The sequence below is a fragment of the Haliotis asinina genome, chromosome 4, assembly GCF_037392515.1.
Source record: "Haliotis asinina isolate JCU_RB_2024 chromosome 4, JCU_Hal_asi_v2, whole genome shotgun sequence".
Classification (NCBI taxonomy): Eukaryota; Metazoa; Mollusca; class Gastropoda; order Lepetellida; family Haliotidae; genus Haliotis; species Haliotis asinina.
This window is the reverse complement of record NC_090283.1, coordinates 10,599,759-10,622,741: the sequence shown is the minus strand read 5'-3', so window position 1 is coordinate 10,622,741 and position 22,983 is coordinate 10,599,759. Positions and strand designations below refer to the sequence as shown.

General features: G+C 36.8%; 2 protein-coding genes across 8 annotated transcripts in view; one reads left to right on the top strand and one right to left on the bottom strand.

Moving 5' to 3' along the window:
* Window positions 1–22,983, bottom strand: part of LOC137281258 (E3 ubiquitin-protein ligase TRIP12-like) — a 78,547-nt gene that overhangs the window by 40,863 nt on the left and 14,701 nt on the right. For 2 of the 7 annotated variants that reach the window (XM_067812409.1, XM_067812410.1), the window contains exon 1: window positions 9,761–9,864. The exons of 3 other annotated variants lie outside the window; for them this stretch is intronic. In XM_067812409.1, coding sequence (XP_067668510.1) covers window positions 9,761–9,800 — 40 coding nt within the window. In that variant the 5' untranslated portion in view covers window positions 9,801–9,864. Of the gene's footprint in view, window positions 1–170; window positions 255–9,760; window positions 10,005–22,983 lie in introns of those variants that run through there. 2 more of the 7 variants (XM_067812412.1, XM_067812411.1) reach the window with 2 other exon arrangements.
* Window positions 14,661–20,348, top strand: LOC137282053 (piggyBac transposable element-derived protein 4-like). The gene is made up of 3 exons (XM_067813802.1): window positions 14,661–15,217; window positions 15,352–15,449; window positions 20,314–20,348. Exons 1-3 carry the CDS (start codon window positions 14,661–14,663, stop codon window positions 20,346–20,348), a joined length of 690 nt encoding a protein of 229 aa, XP_067669903.1.

Here is a 22,983-nt window from a genome sequence, read left to right as displayed (position 1 = left end):
AAGAAGGAAACAAGAACACCAACATAATCTAGAACACCATGACCTTACTGTGCATATGGGACGCTAACAATATGCAGATATGAACATTATCTATATCACCCACTGTTATTCATGCTGATCACTTTATCAGCACATTGGCAAGTTTGCAACCAATTGTTCAGCTAACCTACCTAAACACATCCAGCAAGAAATAGGAGGAAAAACATCAACTTATCACCATCCTTGTAAAAATGTGCCTACCAGCCATGACAGAGTTAAGCTGGTTGAGTCACTGAGTCCTACATAGTCTGCACAGCCAGGTTGGCTGGGAGGTCAAGTGTTATCTAACTTACTGACAGGTGGACAAAATGATTTAACTATGACCTCTTTGACCCCATGTCAGCCAGTGAGACAACTGTAACCTTTACCTTTATTGCATCATGCATTTTACAAAATAAGTATAAAAGGGTGTCATAACACTAATGTTAATTGTTAAGTGTCCAAGGTTCAACAACTACAGGTGCAAACCTCAGGACATCGTGACAGGGCAACACCCAGTTATCAGTCATGACAGAATATCAAGTAGTGTTTGGACTGTATACAGATACAATTTGTTTGAGTTAGTATTTGCTTCTAACCACAGAAAACTGCTTTAACCCTGGAAGATTGTCTAAAACTGCAATCAGCAATATTCTAGCTGTATGCTGAATAGTGGTTTTGTGAACCAAACGATCCACTAACTGATATGAACCAATTACTAACTGGTGTAAGTGAGTGAGCATGGCAGCAGTCTGAAGATAATGGAGTCTGGACCAGAAAATCCAGTGACTAACTGGAACATATGAACAATCATCAACGAAGTCAGTGACCCTTCAATCCATCAGTAACATTTTCAACAAGCATTATTTGCAGCAAACAGAATCTTATCAAGGGTACTAGGGCTGTGTATTGGCAAAACGACTGTATTGCAATATATGCGATTCAGCCACCCATATTGTGATACATATTGCGATACATTGGGAACTTCTGGGAACTTCAGTCTTTGACAGGAAAAACCACTAATTGTACATGCCAATCCTATTTTCTACATTAGTACCTAAATATGTGTCGTATGGTTCTGATAACAGCAATCTAAAAATTAATTTGCTTAGTCAGAGATTCTATTTTCTTTCTTATGCAATTCATAGTTTTACAATAGGCTGTTTTGCATTTGACTAACAAAGGAAACATATGTTTTGAATATAATTTTAATTTAAAACATAAAAATAACCACAAAAAGCCCTTTAAATGTTCTTTACCCAATATCCTGGTTTTCAGAAATAATACTGCAGTGCATATCGTTTGAAAAGCATACTGCGATATACTAGTATACCAGTAATACTGTGCAGCCCTACTGGTTACATAGAAAGTTACATGGCACTGAATGTGAAACTGCTTTTAAAATGAAGTATACCATATATATGAATCCCAGTGTTAGTGGTTTTCGACGGTATAAGACAAAAACGTAATTTTTATCTTTAATATCATTTTAAGTTTTGATCTTGCTAACCATGAGTGATAAAGGAAAATTCATCTATTTCACAAAAAAGTATCATGTGTTTCCAACAAAAATAGCGTTTATAACATCGTATCGGCGAAATTGCAGTCGCTTGTCACATCTGGGTATTTTTGTATGTGTTTTCGACGATGAGCCATACTTTTCTCTCCGCATTGCGAGAGAGTGTTTTGATCACGTGGCTTCCTGTTTCATACATAACCTGTCACCAGCAGATGACTGATCTTGTTGAATTTTGCTTGCTATTTTTTGTTATACAGGCAATTGATTTTGCATCTTAAGGGGTATTAACGATCGAGGGTAAATAATATTGTTGATTATTTGCTCTTTACATAACTTAATTCCTTGATTTCAATTGTCAATAAAACGTCTCACGACTGGAACTGGGCATCCGCCCTACCGATGAAACTGTTTGTGGACTCTGATCGCGCACGTACTTCCTCGATCTAGCGCTGGCAATGCAATCGTCGAAATCACCAGAATGTCGAATTGAGCTCGCTTTGGGATACCACATTGTATTCTGATTCCCTTGATATAAGAAATATACCTAATTAGAAATATCCAAATAATGAAGGGCACCAAGACATCTCTTGGTTCTTGGTTAGGGAGCATCAACTTTTCCACATCATCTCTAAATTTTTAATGTGTGAAAATGATGTGGAGACAGAAATAACATTTTGTGACAGCTGAATAGAGTTCCCAACCAGTCACTACTCAATCTTTGTTGCATGAGGAGAAACAACTGAACTGCTATCATTTACAGTTACCCAAACATGTTACTTTATAGTGTCCATGACATATATCAGCCAAACATTATTTATATGTGCATGTTAAAGATATCAATAGTTACAGAGCACAGAATCACTGCACAGCAGTTCTTGATGTCAAGCCAAACCCTCACTGCTATAATGCTCATGGTGAGATAAAATTGCTTATCTGGGAACAATAATTTCACATTGACCGGATATGACGATGTGTCATCATCAGATATGATTCTGGCTTCATCCCTCATGTGATGGTCTGTCAACTTCAAAATAATGATAAGATAATGTTATTGTCACCATTGACTTGTCATCTAGACCCTGAAACAAATACATCCAAGAAAGTCCAAGCAAGTCAAGAACGTGTGATAAATCAAGATTTCCAAAGTTCAAAATGAAGGAAGTCCCAGGGCTCCTTTTCACTATAATTGACTCTTTTTTAACTATAAGATAAGATAATGCATTATCTGGGTTATTGTCTGTACAATATGTTAATTTCATGGACTAGTTGTTATGTTATGTCACCATCTGAGACTAGACATTTGTGGATGAAACAATATCATGTAACATGTTCATCACTGTTTGTGCAATGCAAGGTCCTCTTGAGTGAATATATGGTCTAACATTTGTAACTATTAAAAACTTTCTATCTGTGTGACAAGAAGGACCCTTCCCTATATCATCAATGTAATGACCTTTGGGAATGCTTATTATCTAGAATCTGATTGAACAAAAATTCATTAAATCTTGATGATGATTATACACTTGGTTGTCTACAAACTGATTATATCACGAATACGTCCTGATGACATGGCCGCTTGTAAAATTACCATTACGTAAGTAATCATTTAACATGTATTACATAATTACAAAAACAAATCATCAGGACAAAGAAATCAATAAGTGTGAAAATAATGCGAACTGGCAATGAGAAGTAGGGCATGCATGGTCATTTTCACAATATGGACTGAGCAGACACAACAAACCAAAAAACATCTAGACTTGGACTTCAGACTGTTGAACTATAATACGATATCAGATTTCAGAAGCAGGAAAAACAATCACTGCTTTTAGCATGACATAATAGGTGTGATGATCTGTTTAACACAAACAAACATTTCATAACTTAGGGCAAGGCTAGTCTGTCAAGTTTTAAATGAACATTTCAAACATGACACAATATCTGATTTTCACTCAGGGGAACCTGACAACCTGTCTGCAAGTCATGTTCTTATGACAAAGAGAATCACGAAAACATTTAGAAGATAATGAACCATTATCAACCATTAAATGACACTAATTACAAACAGTGAGTGAATGAGTATTGTTTTATGCCATTTTTAAGACTATCCATCTATGTCACAGTGGAGAAACAGCATAGGCTTCACAAATTGTCCGTGAGTGAGTGAGATTAGTTTTACGCCACACTCAGCAATATTCCAGCTATATGGTGACGGTCTGTAAATAATCAAGCCTGGACCAGACAATCCAGTGATTAACAACATGCGCATCGATCTGCGCAATTGGGAACCGATGACATGTGTCAACCAAGTCAGCGAGTCTGACCACCCGATCCCATTAGTCGCCTCTTACGACAAGTATAGTCACCTTTTATGGCAAGCAAGGGTTGCTGAAGACCTATTCTACCCAGGGACCTTCACGGGTCAATTGTGCATGAAGGGTCTTCTGACTGTGATGCTTTTAACCATTAGTCAACTGCACAACCCTTTCACAAAATGAATTTTCAAAGTCTGCTGTTGGAAGTCAATGGCAATACCATGTTCTCAATACCTGTCAAATATAAAAACTGCAATTCAATAAATTCAAAGAGAAACTATGTCAGTCTTTGAGGTTGACATTTCCTATATATTATTTTTAATCTATATCATCATAATCAATCCTTGGCTGATACAACAGCTAAGGAACAGCATGGAGCAGAAGTACACAAGAACACACCAGACAATATATCAGTGAAAGAGTTAAGTAACACAATGACTACTTGTTTAATCTCATTAACAGGCAGTTCTCCATCCAGCATAGAAAAATTTGAGAATTATGGCTGAATACATGATTGAAAACAATCCTACACCGGGCAAATTACAAACAAGGTATTTTTCGTTCCTTAACTACATTGATTTTCACTTTTAAAGTATTTTCCTGGAAATGACAAGTATCACAAACAAGTATCAAATCAATTTACCCTAATGTTGACGAATTCAAAATCAAGTAGCGTTTGCAAACATAGTGCTGGCAAGAACACTTTCAGGACTACTGATGAGGCACTGTATTTGATGTTTATCCTATTTAGGCCAGAATAGATGGGTAACTTCATAATGTACCATCAACAAAGCCTGACCAATTTAATTACTTGTTCGCTGAGCCACCTGTCACTTTGAAGACATTTTCCACAAAGGGATTAAACCCAAAATAAAACAACAAAATGATCATGTTTGGTGACCTTTTCCCACTCAACTCTGACATTTGTCTACATTTGCTTTATTCAGCTTGTTCTTGCAAACATTTCACGTATAAACAAAACAATGACATTTCCATCCCAAAATATATAGAATACAGAACAATACAAAAAATATGATTGCTGAAATAAATTTTGTCAGTGTTTTTTGCACCTCTCCTCATCGTCAGTTATTTTTGGAATAAATTAAGAGAAAGGAAAGATATATGATAAATTGGTCATGACATGCACTGACACTACAGTGGTAAAAACAGTCCCAGCACTGTTTTGCAAGTGGGAGCTATTGTTGAGACTTCTTTCTAGCATTCTGGTTCTGTAACACAGAAATGTGTTATGACTTGAGCTAACACTTGTATACCTCTCACAATCACTACCAGGCTGTTTCTCAACCACTTCAATTACCTGACCTACATTTCACTGTCGACACGGAGAACACATTTGTTATGAAACATGCCTTCTCTAAGAAACATACATGGCTGACCTGAAAATATTCATCCTATACACCTAAATCCCATCATTATACAATAGCAGCTAAGATTAAAAAGGGTTTTACTTTGTACATATCTAAAACTCAAAAAATGACTCATGGTGTACATATTTCATGTAACTTGGATACAATCTGTTAAGATTCACATTATCCAGACAACAGCAAAGATGTCTGAAAGTAAAACATCAGTGTTTCAGATATATCACAATGATTAGTCTTGAAATCAGGTGACACTAGCTCTGAGATTTGACATTTCAACTCAGACATTAATGTGAATAAAACATCTGCCACCCACTGACAATGTTTCATGACATTATGTGATATCTAATATGCTATGCTGTGTTTCCTACCATACGAAAAGCTATTGTTCTACCTTTTAACAGAGCTTGAAAGATCACATGGAACTGACAGCTATGACAAGATGACATTATGGTATGTCATATGTAACATTAGTCTAATTTAGAATGATCTGATCTGAAACAGTACTAAATGATGTGCTGAGAACCGAAGGCTAGAATTATTCATGGGTAGAACTTAATGGGAAGAGGGAAAGATGTTAGATGGTTGAGATGAGACTAAATACACTACATGGGTATCTGATGCTCTGTTAGTATCACCTGCCCAAGCAGCCAGTGTGGGTTTCACGACTTGGGTTACTAAACATTGGATTGGGAACCTGTTCAGTATCTAGATGTGATAATTCAACATGGTATAGTAGTGAATTATTTCTGAACAATTCCTTAAAATATGACTGAATTTTAGCCAACAGAGTATTAATTTCAGTAAGGAAGCACACTTTCACACTGGACTTGGCCTGTTGCTTGAGGAATGAGTGGAAGTTGAGAAAGTTGTTCCCCTTTCCTTTGCACTTCAAAACTGACACAATTCATCTTGACACAATGACAATGATACTGTAAAGTATGACACAACAAAGTCACATAAACTTTCATGTTCTGATATGTGCATATTGGTTGCTGCTACATATTACTCATTAAGAACTGAAGATGTGGAGGTATACTAACATAGATTGATTGCACAGACAGCTGTAAATGATGAAGGTGTTCTGTTGAATGGTTCCATGATGGAATGCTTTCTGTCACATATTCTGTTATTGATATGACACTAGGACACACATCAGACAGATACTGTCATCTGCAGCATCCTAATAAATTCATATACGAGAGGCCTGAGGGACCAAGTTATGTACCTTCATCATTCACAAATCAAATCAAATTCTTGGAAATATCTGTTTCACATTGATACAAAAAGTTCTCTAAATATGAAAAGGTAGAACTGGAAGCTGCCCTTTCAGAATTCACTTATGGCTGATTAAAATGATATCAGTTTGCAGACTGGTGAAATACCTAAGATATTAACAGGGAATAAAATATCACAAGGTTGGCAAGTTACTTGAAACTGGGTTGAATGCAGTGTTGAAAACTATTCCATTCCCTGTGTCACTTTCATAGCCACATCTAAGCGCTTGTGTGTGTGTGGTTACTTGTGAAGTCTAAACTTGAGCCAGTTTTTTATTGCCAACTGAGATACCACGTTATTGTAAAACATGGACATGCTATTCACTCCAAGTGACGATTCCATGCTGGAGGGAATGCTGAATGACAGCAAGTTACATTGTATAATTTTTTTGGTATAACTAAGGGAATTGAACCAACCTTCTGGAACAAAGTCAGATGTCACTGATGGGAACGACCATGTGAAAAGTTTAGCTTCATTTCTTTGTAAGTTCCGAGAGATGATGTCTACTGTTTTTATAAATGTCAACTGCACCGTGTCATAAGCCTTGGGTTTCTGAATAATGGTGAGAACTAAATGAACTGATTGCAGAGATGACACCAAGCGTTTGGTAAAATGGTTAGCATGTTCTGTTCTAAAGGTTCCATTAATGTTAACACCAGTTGCATAAACAAGGACGTTTTTGTTTAGTTACTACTATCTCATTTTGGTCAGCACTTTCAGGCAAGGTCAAAAGGCAAAAGCAAATCAAGATCAAAATTCAAAATAATAGATAAAGAGACAGATGAAACCATTGCACTGACCTCAAATACCAGCTACATATACATGAAACGTCTTTACTTCAGAACAAAATGAGCTATGTAATTGTTCTGTCAGCAATATTGAAAATAAGATTCCAACCCGAGTAATTCATTGGTGTATGTGAAGTGTCTAAGCAGAAAATGTTTACAGACAAATCAATTACTGACCTACAGCCAACAAGCAGGCCATGACAAAAGTTCACTTTACTTTCATATAGTCAGATAAAGTATTTGATCTGAATATGGGAGAAAGTCCTACCTCACCTTTAACTAGGCCACAATGTCAACTGGTGGAGTCAAGGCCCTGCTTCATTACAAAGACAAAAATGTCTGAGTTTTTACATGACCCAAATACATAACATACTAAATGCCTCCTACATGACTTTGAAACAAGGTCACGTACATCTGTCATAGTAACATGTGAAACTATTAACTGGTTGCAAGACTTCCTTGTGTTTCCTTGATTAGAAGTAGTCCTCAAACTGGCCATTAAAGGTTACATAATGTAAAAGCGTGCCAGTGTACCTTAACAGCATGGATCATTACTCAGAACTTCAGTCACCAGATTGTCAAGTCCAGATAATTATTTCCATGCTTCCATCATATGCCAACAACACACTTGGGTAAATTCCCTGTTGGGATTCTAGTAAAACAGGTATAGGTTACTGCAAATTCTCTTCTAGCCTGGACTCCCCACTAGGTGTATCAATACTAGTAACAGAATCAGATATCTAATATAATCCCATCCGATCCAGACCAAAAAACTGTTGTCTAGAATACAACCAAGCACAGATCTAGGAATTGGAAAATGAAACCTACAAATAACATTAATCAGTTGTGTGATGAAAGCTTTAATATAGCTGAGCTGGGCTGCTGAATCATTAGCTCTAAAATATCAAGGAAGAAAATGAGTTAGTTGTGACAGACATATTGCTGTTTCACATTAGAAATTGATTATGACAATAACAGAAGTTGATATATTCATTTTCACCTATGTTACAGGAAAAGGTCAGAAGTTGAAAGCTAGACAATAAGAATGGAAGACAAAGACTCTATATTTAGCATTTACTGACACAAACAACATAGATCAACGACTGTCAAGTTTCACACACAAAGGATGGCAGGAGGTACTTATCTTGAACATCAAATAATAACTATCTGGACTAAAAGCTTGGCTATAATAAAAGATAGAAGACACAATGCCATGACAATTTCAGAGGCGACTGTTAATTACAACCTTAACTGCATTAACTGCTCTGACACTGTGATGTATTACGCAAGACTGAGCTCTGAGTGGATTTCAAATGTCATATGTCCATAATCAATTCTGGGCCTAGCAGAAGAACTTCAAAGACAGAATTCACATGTACATCATGTAATAATTGCTGTTCTTCACCAAACTCTTGACTGTCTCACTGATTTGCTTTGGGCTCCAAACATAAGGAGGTTGGAGATTTTATCATTAGCAACAGCCATGCAGATCACTCTATTTCCGTCCAAACTGAACTACTGGGACAGCCATTGAAAAACCCAATATACTTGAGGACTAATGTGTTTCCTGAAGACAAAACCCATGTCATACACAGATGCTTTGAATGTCCTCACAATCAGCCACAGTGAGGACAGGTGGTTGTTGAAATACAGCTGAAGTCAATTATACCACATTTAACCCTACAATACTGACTCATGGTGACCTACAATGAAAGAGGAAGGTAATAAAAATAAATGTCGATTACTTGAAAGTTGTCAGAACAACTCACTGGGTAGTACTATATCTTAAATATAATCTTTCGTGCTGTCAACTGATGAGACATGTCAGATGAAGATTGAAAAAAAGCACAAGTTGATCAAGTCATGACAGCTCCTTTCTGCAGTACAAATGAGCAAACACATTAACATTCTAAGTACACATAATACTGTTTGGACATGGCAAAATCCTGATTTAGAAGCCTGAGTGTGGTAAGAAACATTCAAATGACTTCTATTTTGTCACTGACAATGTGTTCAATATCACATCTAACACGCTCATATGAAGAGACGCGAATATGGAGACACAGTGTTGTAGCCTTGAGACAGGCAGAAAGGTAGGACAGATCAATCAGTAAAGATTTCCCTAACGTCTTCAGATGACTCACAAATAGGTATACAAACTAAATCTGAACTAAACAACCCAGGACAGACCAACACACTGGCCTCTACTTGCCTCATTAATCCGATCCATGATTACTGAAGCAGTACAATGTAGTATTAACTACCGAGACCTGCCTGTCGAAGCTAATAACAACAAAATAGTCAGACAGGATCACACTCAGACATGACACAACAAAACTGCGTATCTAATTGTTTCCCAGGACAAACAAGAGATTCTTAGCTAGCTTGGAAAGGACATTTAACCCATAAGGATAACAAAAGGGAGAACAGCTGACATATTAACCACATTCAGTGACCTACTTGCTTGTCTTCTGCGAAAACATCCACATACGAAGTCCATTCATGGAGAGAGTATCCCAAACTGATCGACAGCGACTGGCGCGTCAGTACTGCACTTCCTGTTTGTTCTGTGCTGGCAAGGTATCAGGTACATCTCAGGTATACCAGAACCTTGTCAGTACAGGTAGACAGACACACAGGTAAATGGCAGGTAGCCTGTCACCTGGCTTGTACTTCTCACCAATGGCTAGGTGTACAGAAGATCAATAAGAAACAGATAGACTGTCTGTATGCATGTAGCTTGCTCTCGGCTGTGCTGGTGTTTGCCTAGCTACAGCCTGAGTGTAAACAGTGCGAGCTAGCAAGGTCCCTGTGACTGAGGGCAAGCTGTTCGCCTGACCTAACTAGACAACTCATGCTAGTTGGCACTGGTAAAACTACTTAAGAAGTCACTCAACTGTGGCCATGCTAAGAGGCATACAGGAAACTGTTACAATACAACATGCAGGCCATTCCCTGGTGGGTACAGTCCATCAGTCAAGTGGTGATAAATCACTGATATTTCCCACAATCAGCTAAACGTTGGATACACACATCGTTGGCAAAGTGTATGAAAAAAGCCAATGGCACACTTGAAACGGATCTCCTTGCATTTATCTGTTGATAAGGAAAGTAAGGATGGCTGACCTAGTAATGCTATTGCAGATTTCCACTTTTTGTTTAGATTCTTCTCACGTGTATATACACAAATTACTTTCTGATAGCTATGTTCAACTGGAGCTACAGAAGCTCACTTGTGCTGGTGTACTATGTTATGACTGGATAAACACGTTTTGTGGTATCAACACTTCTGACAAAGAAAAAACAGTATTTCACATGCTTTGCATCAAGTTTCAATTTCTCCGAAATATAATACCAGACTATATATTAGTCTCTGAGATGCACACAACAAGAACAATACTTATCTCTGTTATTTCCTGTTTAAATTTCCTGTTTCATGTTTCGATTCTTCATAAATAATCTCTTAAAACTAGCAGTTTCACTTGTTATGATTAACATAAATAATATGCCACAGTAAACAATTTACTATAGTATACTATAAACTTCAACAAATAGAGTTTGACAATTCCCTTTTCAAAGTTCAATAAAAAAAACACACAGGTAATTTATGAAATATTTTGAAGAAGAGCCTTGAAAATAATCATATTTGGTGTCTTGGTTAGCAATATTACAAAATATTTCATGGTCTACAAATTGTGAGCTAGGTCTTTATTCAGACACTTTTCTTTGTTAATCATTAATCAATTATCCATTGTTCACAAACAACAAAAGACCCTTTCATTATAGTGGGGTGATATGTTACCCATCTATTAGCACTACTGCAGCAAAATTACCACATCTCAAACCAACTGGGCTTAAATATTGCACCGATGTTGTTAGACTAGTCCAATCCTTCACCCCTTAGACTGTTATGTAGCTGAACAAGGAGAGAGATTAAACCGAAGTACAACTGAAATCACCTAAATCAAAATGAATATTTGGAACATGATTTATCAACTGACCCATCACCAACCTTCACTGGAAATCAGAATGAAACATGGCTATTTCTGGGCCTACATAAAACTGACAGTGATGTTGGAGGGCAGTTAAAAGAAATTAGCTATATTTCGGTTAACTTTTAGGTGAGACAGTCAGTGAGATGGTGTAAAAATGCTATTTCCTCTGAACAACTCCCAACAAAATACAACCCTTCTGAGTGTAATCCTCCAAAGATCCTTCATGGGACAGTTCTCTTTGACTGATGTAGATAATGTCATATTTTACCTATAAAGTGCTGTTAACCCTATTGGTCACATGAACATCCCAGTAATTCACTATCCTAGTTAAATGACCTATCTGTGGAAACCTATCTGTGGAAAGATTATCTATATCCAATGAGACATGGTTGAAGAAGAGATAACAGATGAACACAAACAGCTGATGTCAAACAAGTCATAGTGTCAACCAGCCAATGTGGCCACTGCAAACATACTTTTTATACTTCAACTACAAACCCTAGTTTCAACACACATGGGAGATTTAGAATAGCATACATTCCACTATTTTGCAAGTCGTAAATATCTACAAACTGTGGGCACTTTGCTGATCTGTTGTTCTTGAAAATAATACACAGAAGATAGATTAATATCTTTTGTATGTTTATTTTAGATGAGTGTTTGCTTCTTTGATAGCATAATTGGCATAAATTGTTTTAAAAACTAGTGTAAAAAGCACTAACAAAACTCCAACTCACAAACTGACCACTAGAAAGCCAATTTACATTCACCCGTACCGCAGACTTGCACAAGCCTCCAAGCAATAATTAATAGTTCACATGATAATTTCTAGAGAATACATGTCCCTATTACAAACTGGCATCCTTAGACTTGCTTCTTAAAAGGAAAGAATCACAATACATCCATTGGCTTCACAGTACAGCACTGGAGCTAGGCCACCTGACTGTTAACCCATTGTGTTCTGTCAGGATCTTCTAAGAAGACTATTAAATACTTAATAAGGAAGTAAAACTTCATATGTACAGTGTATTATATCAAGGTCTCCAAAGGTTTTTCTTTTAAACTATTATGGGGTTTTGATGCATGTGGATATATATGTTTTAATGACCCTATGTCCTCAAACATATATTCTTATGACCCTCCTCAAAAGACAAAAGCATTTTAAATTCCATTTTAAAATGTCCATCTTTATCACAATCAACCTAACACGTATGTTTGAATTTGAATGATGCTATATGAGCACCCACCTACAACATTTTGTTTGACCTACCCTACCCAACAAACGACTGGTTCCTTTAAAAAAAAAAAAAAAAAAAATTATCTGAAATTAACATGTTCATATTATATGGCTTAACACTGTTGCACGTGCAGTTCTTAATCCTGTCAATGCTGCCATCGAACCCATCCGACAGAACAGTAACCTAATGACATCCTTAAACATAACTTGCAACTACTATTTACCAAATACAAATTACCTGTGATCTGAATTATGTAAGGAATGAATAAATTCTCAGCTTTCTAAATTTATCAAGTTTAAGAAGTTTATGTACCTCAAAATGAAACACCTGCGAATTAAAAATGTATTAGCTAGTTTTACTGGTACACAGGCTCCCACAAAGGCCATTGTTTACACTAGGCGCTTCACATTCAGCCACATACACTGATACAGTCTGATATTTTCATCCAAATGTTATCATTGTTTTTCAATTCATCAAAATCTTTTATTCTTCTATAATATAAAATCAATAATCAAACTTATTTTGGAAAAAACAACCACTCTAGGAAACGATATTATACACCAAATCTTTATGGGTTGTTACATCATTGACTGACTGACATGGAAATGATCATGGCAACGGTAGTAAACAATCACATCAAAATGTTTCACAAATCTGTTTTTCGTCATTTTAGAACTTTAATTTCGTTTTCAGATTTCAGATACACATATTAATCAAGTTTTTGAAATAAAGCCTAATATTTAAACAAATGGTATGGGTTTTTTTTGGGATATAAGTCGTGAAAACATCAGCAATGACCAGCTGTTGATGGGTATGAGTTTGTGAGAGAATTTAGTTTTACGCTGCACTCAGCAACCTTCCTGCCATATGGTGGCAGCCTGTAAATAATCGAGTCTGGACAAGACAGTCCAGTGACCAACAGCATGAGTATCGGTCTGCACAACTGGGAACCGATGACGTGTTAACCAAGTCAGCAAGCCTGACCATCCAATCCTGTTAGTCGCCTCTTATGACAAGCAGTTACCTCTTGTGGCAAGCATGGGTTGCCACCCTGGGACCTTCAAGGGTCCAATTTGTTGTTAAATCACTTTCACACATAATCACATATCTAAGATAATAATAACTATTGATAAAACCTAAACCATAGGTTCAACGCAATAACAGCTACAGGTTGCAAAGACAAATTGTTACATATATCTAAAACATATTGAAATACTTGCATTTTTTTCTGCGATTGTGGAAACCAGACCATCATGCCTAACTATGATGGGTGCCTTCAAGAAAGTTCCTGTATTATTTTCCCGCCAAATAATCAGGATATGATGTAATTATCAGTTGTAAACATCCTCACTTATTTACTTTTCACTGACCTGGGTAGTCATGGTTCACAGAAATCTTCCTCAATCTTGATATTTTCTGTATTTCAGTGAAATGCATATTTTCACAAACTTTTCAGAAACTTGGATAGCGAAGACTTTTTCGGGTTTGAGGACATGGATTTAGAAGAAGTTGATAATTTGGACATTGGGAACGCTGAAGAAGAATGTTTAGAGGACTTCTGAATCGAAGTGAGTGAAACACCATGGGTATGAGATTTTGTTGATTGTTCTGGGCCAAGAAGTACAGTTGAAAATTTGAGTGAGTATGATCCTTTTTCACTTTTTTTCAGTGATGAAGTGTTTGATTTCCTTGTCACTGAAACGAACAGGTATGCAGCACACTTTATAACTGAAAAGATGGACACTTTGTAAGTACATTCACATGCCAAGAAATGGAAACTGGTTAGTACCTCCGAAATGAGGGCTTTTATTTCTATCCTTTTAGTGATGGGCTTGTCAAAGGAACAATCATGTTAATCTGGTAATCTGGTCAGTTGACCCTCTATGCAAATGTGAAAAGTCCAAAGCTATCATGGCAAGGGATAGATTAGCAATACTTTTGTCTTTCCACATATATGACAATGCCAAACATTTTCCCAAAGAGGATCCAAGGCATGACAACTTTTCAAAATAAGACCTGTCATGAAAACATTTGTTCCAGGATGGCAGAGGCACTTCCACCCAAGCAGGGAGGTAACAGTGGACAAGAGTGATTCCTTTCAAGGAACAATCTGGTTTGCTGTAGTATATGCCAAATAAACCGCACAAGCGGAGTATCAAGTCATGGAGTCTGGCAGACAGTATGACTGGGTACATGTGGAACTGGCATGTATACACAGGCAGGCAGGATGGAGGGAGAGCAAGTAGTTTGATGTACGAGGTTGTTACATCACTGTGTCAGAATCTGTATGGTATGGGTCACCATGTGTACATGGACAACTTTTTCACATCTCCTTCTCTATTCCAGGAACAAAGTGAAAACCAGACTGGTGCATGTGGCACACTGAGGGCCTCCAAACTGGATGCACCACAGCCTGTCAAGGATGCAAAACCAAAGGCTGGTGATGATCCACATTTATGTAAGAATAATGAATTCTTGTATATTACATGGACTGATAAAAGAAAAGTAAACCTTTTGACCAGCATTCACAATGGTTCTTGTTTTCTTAAAAGAGTAAGATCTTGGGCATCACAAAACAGATTGAGAGAGGTAAGAAAACCAAAAGCAGTTCAGCTATATAGTCAGCACGTGGGAGGTGTGGACCAGGCAGATAAGCAGTTGAAGTACTTCTTGGTGCTCCACAGGTGTTTAAGTATTGGAAACAGGTGTTTTTGTACCTTATGTAAGTTTCATTTAGTAAGCCGTTGATAATCTTCAAAGCTGCAAACACAGGTATGAGAGTAAGTTCTGTAAAGTTCAGACTGGCCATTGCAACCAGGTGCCTCAACGATTATGAGCGACAGGGTAGAGCACGATCTGGATGTCCTTTGGCCATCCTGGAGTGTCTTGCCAGACTGACAGCTCGCCATTTCTCAGGTATGACTGAGGATAAAACCCCTAAAAGAAAGATCTTGTGCAATGAATGTGTGGTTTGCCAAAGGACATCAGACCACCTTCACTTGCAAGATCTGCAATGTTTACATTTGCCCTCTACCATGCTTTGAAGGGTTCCATTCCTTAGTAAATCATGAAATTCAGTGCTACCCAGGTCTCCATGAATGAAAACTTCATTCAACATGTCCAGTAGATGTTACTACCTTTATCTTCGTAGTTGTTGTGAAAACAAGTACCTCCAAAAAATATTTCATGCAAAACAAATGTATATATGTTTAGGGACTGTTCACAATTTAGTTGTGTGTGTGTGTGCGTGCGTGTGTGCATGCGTGCATGTGTGTGCACGCGCACATGCGTGTGTGAGAGGGATTTTGTAAGAGGGGTAGGGGCGTCACAAATTTTGTTCTGGGCAGGAAGATAAGTCATCAATTTTGTGCACATGTACTTGGGGCACAGGCGCAATCAATCTTTGTACATTAATAACCAAACATTAAGCTTAAATTTTGTGCATTGGTTGTATTTGTTCTTGAATTATTTATTTTAGTATTTATTCACTTGCATATAGGACATATATATTTATTTGAAACGTAATAGTTGACAATATTTCATTTTTCAAATGTTCTATCATATTACACCAGCATATAAAGAAATTCATTCAAACACATTTCGCTACTTTCACTAGCCTGTCAACAGCTGGTTAGCTTGGGCTGTCCCTTGCTGCTTGATATGAAAATGTTATTAGTGTAGGGCAGAAAATAATTCAAGATATTGTACAATTTTCTCCATAATACTATTATCTACAATCAATGATAATATCATGAGCATTTTTAAAGCGATCAACATGCTTGATTTCGTCTAATCCATATTTAAGCAAATGATACTGATGAACTTCCATTTTGTGTTGACAAATACAAATCAGAACTACCACTTCCGGGTCACAGGGGCAGTGAAGGTCAAACTGGCATGGAAATTGCAAATTTTATCGCCTAAACCATGATGTTATCCAGTATGATTTATCATGATTACATTTTTTGTTTTTTCTAAAAGTTATAACCAACTACAGTGATGCAAACGTAATAACTGCATTTCTGAAATAAGGGAACGAATCTGATGACGTCCCCCAGTGAGTGACATCACATCTGGCAATCATTGCCTGAACACTGTCATGAACAAGTGCAATGTTTCTGATCGTTTATTTATCATTCTAATAAAGTGAAAATATCAAGCTAACACCCATCCACTATGGAGATCATCCGCTTTTGATCGATAACACATAAACGATAGAAATAGCAACTTCACTGGGATCTAAATAACAACATTTGAAGTCATGTCCAGTGAAGCGCACCATGTTTGATTCTAATCTGTCTGCAGTACAAGACAGGTAAATCTGACTGAGTATGGAACATATGGAAACAATCCCCCTGAAACCTGAGTTGCAGCATCTGATTGTCCGTTATTATGTCCTGCATTTTTTTATAGCATGACACATTAAAATAAACCATAATAAATAAATATAGTCATTTGAGCATATTGGCACAATGACCTTGAAAATACCAATGTATTTTGACAATTTTCATACCGTATTTTCCTGTTATATTTCATAATTTGCCTTAGTGTTGGTGCCACCCAATGAAAAAATATGAATATTAACTCAGTTATATTTGAGATACTGGAGAACTGCTACATGAAGGCAAGTGCTTATTTCACGATTTAAACAGATGCCTGATGCCAAACTCATTCCACCTACCATCCTGTAATTCAGGGAACTTCACAAATATTTACAGTTTTTTAGTTCATCTCGGTACTTAACCCTTGTGTGTTTGTAAATATTACGAAATGTTTTGATAATTATGTTCATTTTTCTATCCATATTCAATGTTCAAAATATTGTTTCACTTGTCACCTTTTTAATGACACAATGACTGTTGGAAATCACCCGCCCTCTTTACAATGCCTTATGCTGAAATTAATTCAGCAGGCCAAAGGCTAAATGTATAACAAAAAATGCAAACCTGTCAGAATAAAATATTTCCAATGAGATTTTAGCCGGTCATTATCTTCAAACAAAAGTAATGTTTCTCAGTGTTGCCCAATATGCAAACAAAAAGGACCTTCATTAATCTGAATAGGTGAAAACTTACCACTTTGCACAGCAAAGAAAGCTCAAGCAGTGAGTGGTACTATAAATATCTGGACTGTCTGCTGTACGAATATATACACACACAACTTCCTAATTTGTGTTGAGTCAGATATGACAGGCAGAATACCTAGTGACCTTTATGTCTGTAACTATACATGAAAGAATGTTCGTAAATGGCTGAAAAAAGTGTGTGGCAATGGTCATGCTATTTGCTAAGGTAACAAGCTGACACATTTATTTTTCACAGCTGGCTGATGTGACTAAACTGACAGTTTGTAGATGTTAGTTTGAACAATCAGCATCACAGTTTACAACACCAAAATGACCAGTTACCTGATCAATAGTAAATGTGCAGAACATTTGTTCAACACATTTACTCATGTACTGATTCAGAAAGTGATGTTGGGAAAAGTATCCCCTTTTTCGATGTGTACTAAAAATACTTCTGTTTGGAAGTTTCATAGGTCCAATAAAGGGGTAAATACTGCAACATGATAACTCATTTCTTGCTGCGATGTAAACCAACGTAATATGACTACCATGACAAATAATTAAGGTGAAAAGATAATGTGTATCACCAAGAGCCTCAAAATGGTATTAATACACAGTTCTACAAGATTCAAACATGCATTTTCTGGACAGTTCAGTTATACCAAATACATGTATTGAAACTCTTCATACTCTAGGACGCTGTCGAAATAATGGACAAGATATTTCTTAGTAATACATCCATCCTCAAATCTCCTCCCTCAGCTCAGACATTTTAACTTCTGGTACTTCTGATGAAATATTTACTAGAAGCACTTGTGTTTGATCAAAATAATGTCTTCAACTCTCATTTCAATACATAATGAATAGAGGCATCATATTACACACATGGTTGTGAAATTATTGTGCTGCATTGATTCCTATCTGCATTAGTGACAAGAAATACACATACTTCCCACCAGTTTCTTCAAAAACAAAGAGCAGTGGTATACAGGCTAAAGACAACTCTAGTATCAGTTACACAAAATGTGTGATATTGACATTACTCTTCTACTGTAATGTTTAACAATGCATCAATCGGCATAAATATTGCTTATGGGAAGGAAAATTGGAAACCACTCACTTCACATTATCAATGGCATTAGCGTTTCAGTTTCATGGACGACAAAGGCCCAATGGTAAAATATTCAAGGAATGGTAGTTGAATAAAATATAATGGCCTTTGTAAAATATGAAGTTGTTGGACAGGATCCAAATAAACATTCCTGCAGGCTTATGTTATACACAGTTAGTGGCTGCTCAACACTACAGATTTATTACTTACTGTGTAGCTATTGCACAAGGTCAGTGTGAACTCATAATGATCTCACATAATGGCATTGTTGCTTCACACAAGCTGCAGTAACGACTGGTGCAAGAGTAACCTTTGGCTCATGTACCTCACTGCTTGTTTTCGTTTCAGCAAACCTTGTTAAATATTTGTTTAATAACAATATAGACAATAGAGTGTCACCACATTTCCCAGATTGACTTACAACCCATGCCTTTACAATGGACATTATATGTTGTTCACTGTTCACAAGGAGAACATGGGTTGATGTACCCTCGATGTTTGTTCATGTTCCCCGAGCAGCATGATCATATATGATTCAATTTTAATCGAGACAAGGAATTACTACTATAAAGTGCCAAATGAATTCAGCATTCCCAACGGGCTACATAGAAATGCTACTCGCTTGTATGTGGCACACACTGAAAATAAGCACTCAGCCAATCAGAAAGCGACATTTATAATAATCATAATCACCATCACACAATGGGTAGTGTTCTTGGCAGGATGGAGCCAACAGATATTTTTGGTATCTGTTGGGGTCATACACAGATATCGATGCAAATTAGAGACGTCATACGGAAATTTTAGGGACAACTTTCACAATGTAAACAAACATGGCATCAACGGTCTGTGACTGCGTCCGGACAAACGACCTTGGTTTACAGTACTGTCAGTGCTTTGATGCCAGAAAATTCATGCCTGGTTATGATAGATGGAGTAGTTTAAAAAATGAATAAAGAAATCCATAGTCTTACAAACATACCAACATCAATTTCCTGACCAACTGTCAGTATTTGCGAGAGGATGGCACAGGACGTCATGCAAACATTAGTAAAGTGTATTTGTTGTTCTAAAGGTTAATGAATGGTTTCTGAACTTCCACCCAAGTTTCTTGTTATTTCTCAAACGTAAACTAAGATTTGCTAACAATACTACACTCTTTAGTATACAAGCTTACTGGGAACTACATGATGCAACATAATCAAATGAGTGATCAGTAGAAAATTGCGTCACTGAGCCTGTGATGTCACACATCACATATTTGTCATGTCATAGGTATGATGGAACATTACATTTTTTAAATTATAAAGTAAGAATGACACTGTATGATAAATAAGTTATCACACTCGTGTGTTTTGGGATGGTTAATAAAAGGCTCGCTAAATACAATGTTTATTCTTAATGCAGGATATTAATCATCTCAAAACACACTGTTTATTCGTAATGCAGGATACTTACCAACCCAAAACACAATGTTTATTAACCAACCAAAAACACACTTGCGTGATAACCGACATTAATAATATTAATGAGAATATTTACAATGCACCTTTTCCAGGCTAGATATCCTGTTTAAGTGCACAATCTGATCATTATTGCCCCAGATAACCCAGAACTGGCAGTCACCAGGACATGGTGAGGCTCTCATGGTCAACAAAGGGTGCTCATTTTAAAAAGTAGTACCACATGACTCTCTCTTATCTGAACTAAGAATGACACTGCAATTTAATGCAACAAATGTTAAATAAGACATCTCAGTTTTGCAGTAAAGTACGGACTCTTACACTTTTCAAAGGGTTGATTCCCATCCCGGTTTTGAATCCACATTCTAAAAGTCAGGTATTTGTTATATCTGGGGTTATTTGAACCCACATGACATTTTTCCTTTCAGTAAGGTCAAAGTGTAAAGGTAAAATCATGGTTAACATTCGAACTATTTCAAGAAACTGACCATATGCATTCAACCCTCACTACAAAATACATACATGTAAAAAATTTCATTAAAAAAACAGGGCTACAGTGATGGCTGTACTGAAATCTGCATTTACCTCTCTTGAACGTATTGGGGTGACATTAATGGAAATGTTCACCTGCTGTTTCATCTTTGACAGTCAAGTGTTTTCTGCCGAGGTAAAGTCTACCATCTGAAGAAATGCATTTATTCAAATTTAGGAGAGAGTCAATAGGACTATTACAATCAGTGATTTTGAGTGTATGTTGATCTCATTTGGGATCTAGTATGCTTGTGAAAGAAACAATATTAAGGAAATGTTCCCAAATAATTAGGGGAATGTCAACATAACTAATTAATTCCATGATTTTCAATCTATCTTGATCTCTTTTGAGGGACCAGTGCATGACAAAAGGTGAGTGAGTGAGTTTAGTTTTATGCCGCACTCAGCAACATTCCAGCTATATGGTGGCGGTCTGTAAATAATCGAGTCTGGACCAGACAACCAAGTGATCAACAACATGAGCATCGATCTGCGCAAATGGGAACCGATGAGGTGTCAACCAAGTCAGTGAGTCAGACCAGCCGATCCCCTTAGTCGCCTCTTATGGCAAGCATGGTCGCCTTTTATGGAAAGCATGGGTTGCTGAAGGCCTGTTCTACCCAGGGACCTTCAAATGTCGCATGACAAAAGGTATCAAAGAAAGTTTCCCAAACATTTCAAGGTAGATCTGCGTAGAACAGTTTTCACTAGATCCAAACTCAGCAAACTGGTCCAAGGGTTTTACACAAATTGGACAATAGGCGTCATGGTGACTCACAATATGCATATTTGCAAGTCATGAAAATTTAATGTCTTTGTGAAATTCCCAAAGCAAAAGTTTTGTCATACAATATTCTTGTTTTGTCATTTGATTTATATAAGTTCGTAATATCTCCACTGTTAATTTAAGTCAGAACAAACTCCTGTATACTGAACAAATAATTGCTTTTGTGATTTATTTACTGTAACATGAAGATATTATCAGGAACTGAAAAAATATATACTGAAGACGTTTAGCATGAAAAATGTAAGATTATTTACTGACAATATTTATGAACTTTGTTATCACTTTCAAAGGTAAGTTCAAACTGAGCACTTCACTGGCATGATATTTGCGTTAATCATTCTCATTATGTAACAGTGTATGTCACACCACCTAATGCAACTACAGAATAGTTGATTCAAACAGCTAGGATTACTGTTACAGGCTCCTCCGAGTTCTCCGGAATAATCTAACAGCTCTGTGAAAGTCAAACCATCATAGAAAACTATCGCTGTTTGTTTATCAAATTGATTTTATTGACCTGAATTCTGAGGGTCAGCCATAAAACTTACATGAAGAATGACTTGTATCATAATATTTTGAGTGTTTTTAATAAAATTGTTGCATCAAATATGCAAGAATCATGCATCATGTAAAACCCTGTGGATCCAAAGAGAACATGAATATTGAACACAAATCCCAAAATATTTTACACCATAGATACTGCCTCCATCTACAAACTTGCAATAACATCTTTCCTTTGTGAGAGCTAGGTTTTCACATAAATGTGTGGCAGTCATCTTGACACTGCTTTTAACCAACACACTTAGAACCAACTACAAAATAATGGTAGAAGTGCCTTTTGGTCCTGTCAACATGTGTATTTTAGGCAAAATCCATATCACAATTACAACTGTAATGAACAAAAAGTAGTTTTCAATTTCAGCTTGCTATAACTGTAGTTTACTGTACTCAGAATATATTGCATCAAAATAATTACTATGCTTTCAGTTGTCACTTGTTTGATGGCAAATGAACAAGAACGTCCTGACCTGGCCTTAGTTCCAGACCAGTGGTCAGGTTAATTTCCACAAGAAGCACCAAGTCATTGATATGCCCTGCAACGGCTAAATTCCAGTACACTACCAGATCTATCAATGTGCCAAGTTAGTGCACGGTTCTGAAGTTCTGGTCCGGAAAAGTGCACACCCAATGAATTCAGTCAAAGTTGAACTTGGAATCATGGAACATGGAAATGTAAAAAATATTTTATTCAGTTTTCCAAAACTACCAAAATGTACTAGTATACCACCAGATCTATCTATGTGCTAAGTTTGGTGAAGAAATATTGAACGCTTTGATAGTTATGCCCCAGAAAAGACAAATAAGCACAGACGCACGAATGGTGTTCATCTAAATAGCCCAGCAAAGCGTGTTGCAGGGGCAAAACTAGGATGACACTGGTGCAGATTGAGACTTTAGTCAAGAAACCATTTCCACAATGGCTGCCTGCCTCC

What these genes read in the sequence shown, in the direction of transcription:
- LOC137282053 (XM_067813802.1), top strand. Translation starts at nt 14,661, where the DNA reads ATGCCAAATAAACCGCACAAGCGGAGTATCAAGTCATGGAGTCTGGCA. An exon ending in TACTTCTTGGTGCTCCACAG is followed by an intron (nt 15,218 to 15,351) that starts GTGTTTAAGTAT and finishes CATTGCAACCAG; the next exon opens with GTGCCTCAACGATTATGAGC. An exon ending in GACAGCTCGCCATTTCTCAG is followed by an intron (nt 15,450 to 20,313) that starts GTATGACTGAGG and finishes TTATTGCCCCAG; the next exon opens with ATAACCCAGAACTGGCAGTC.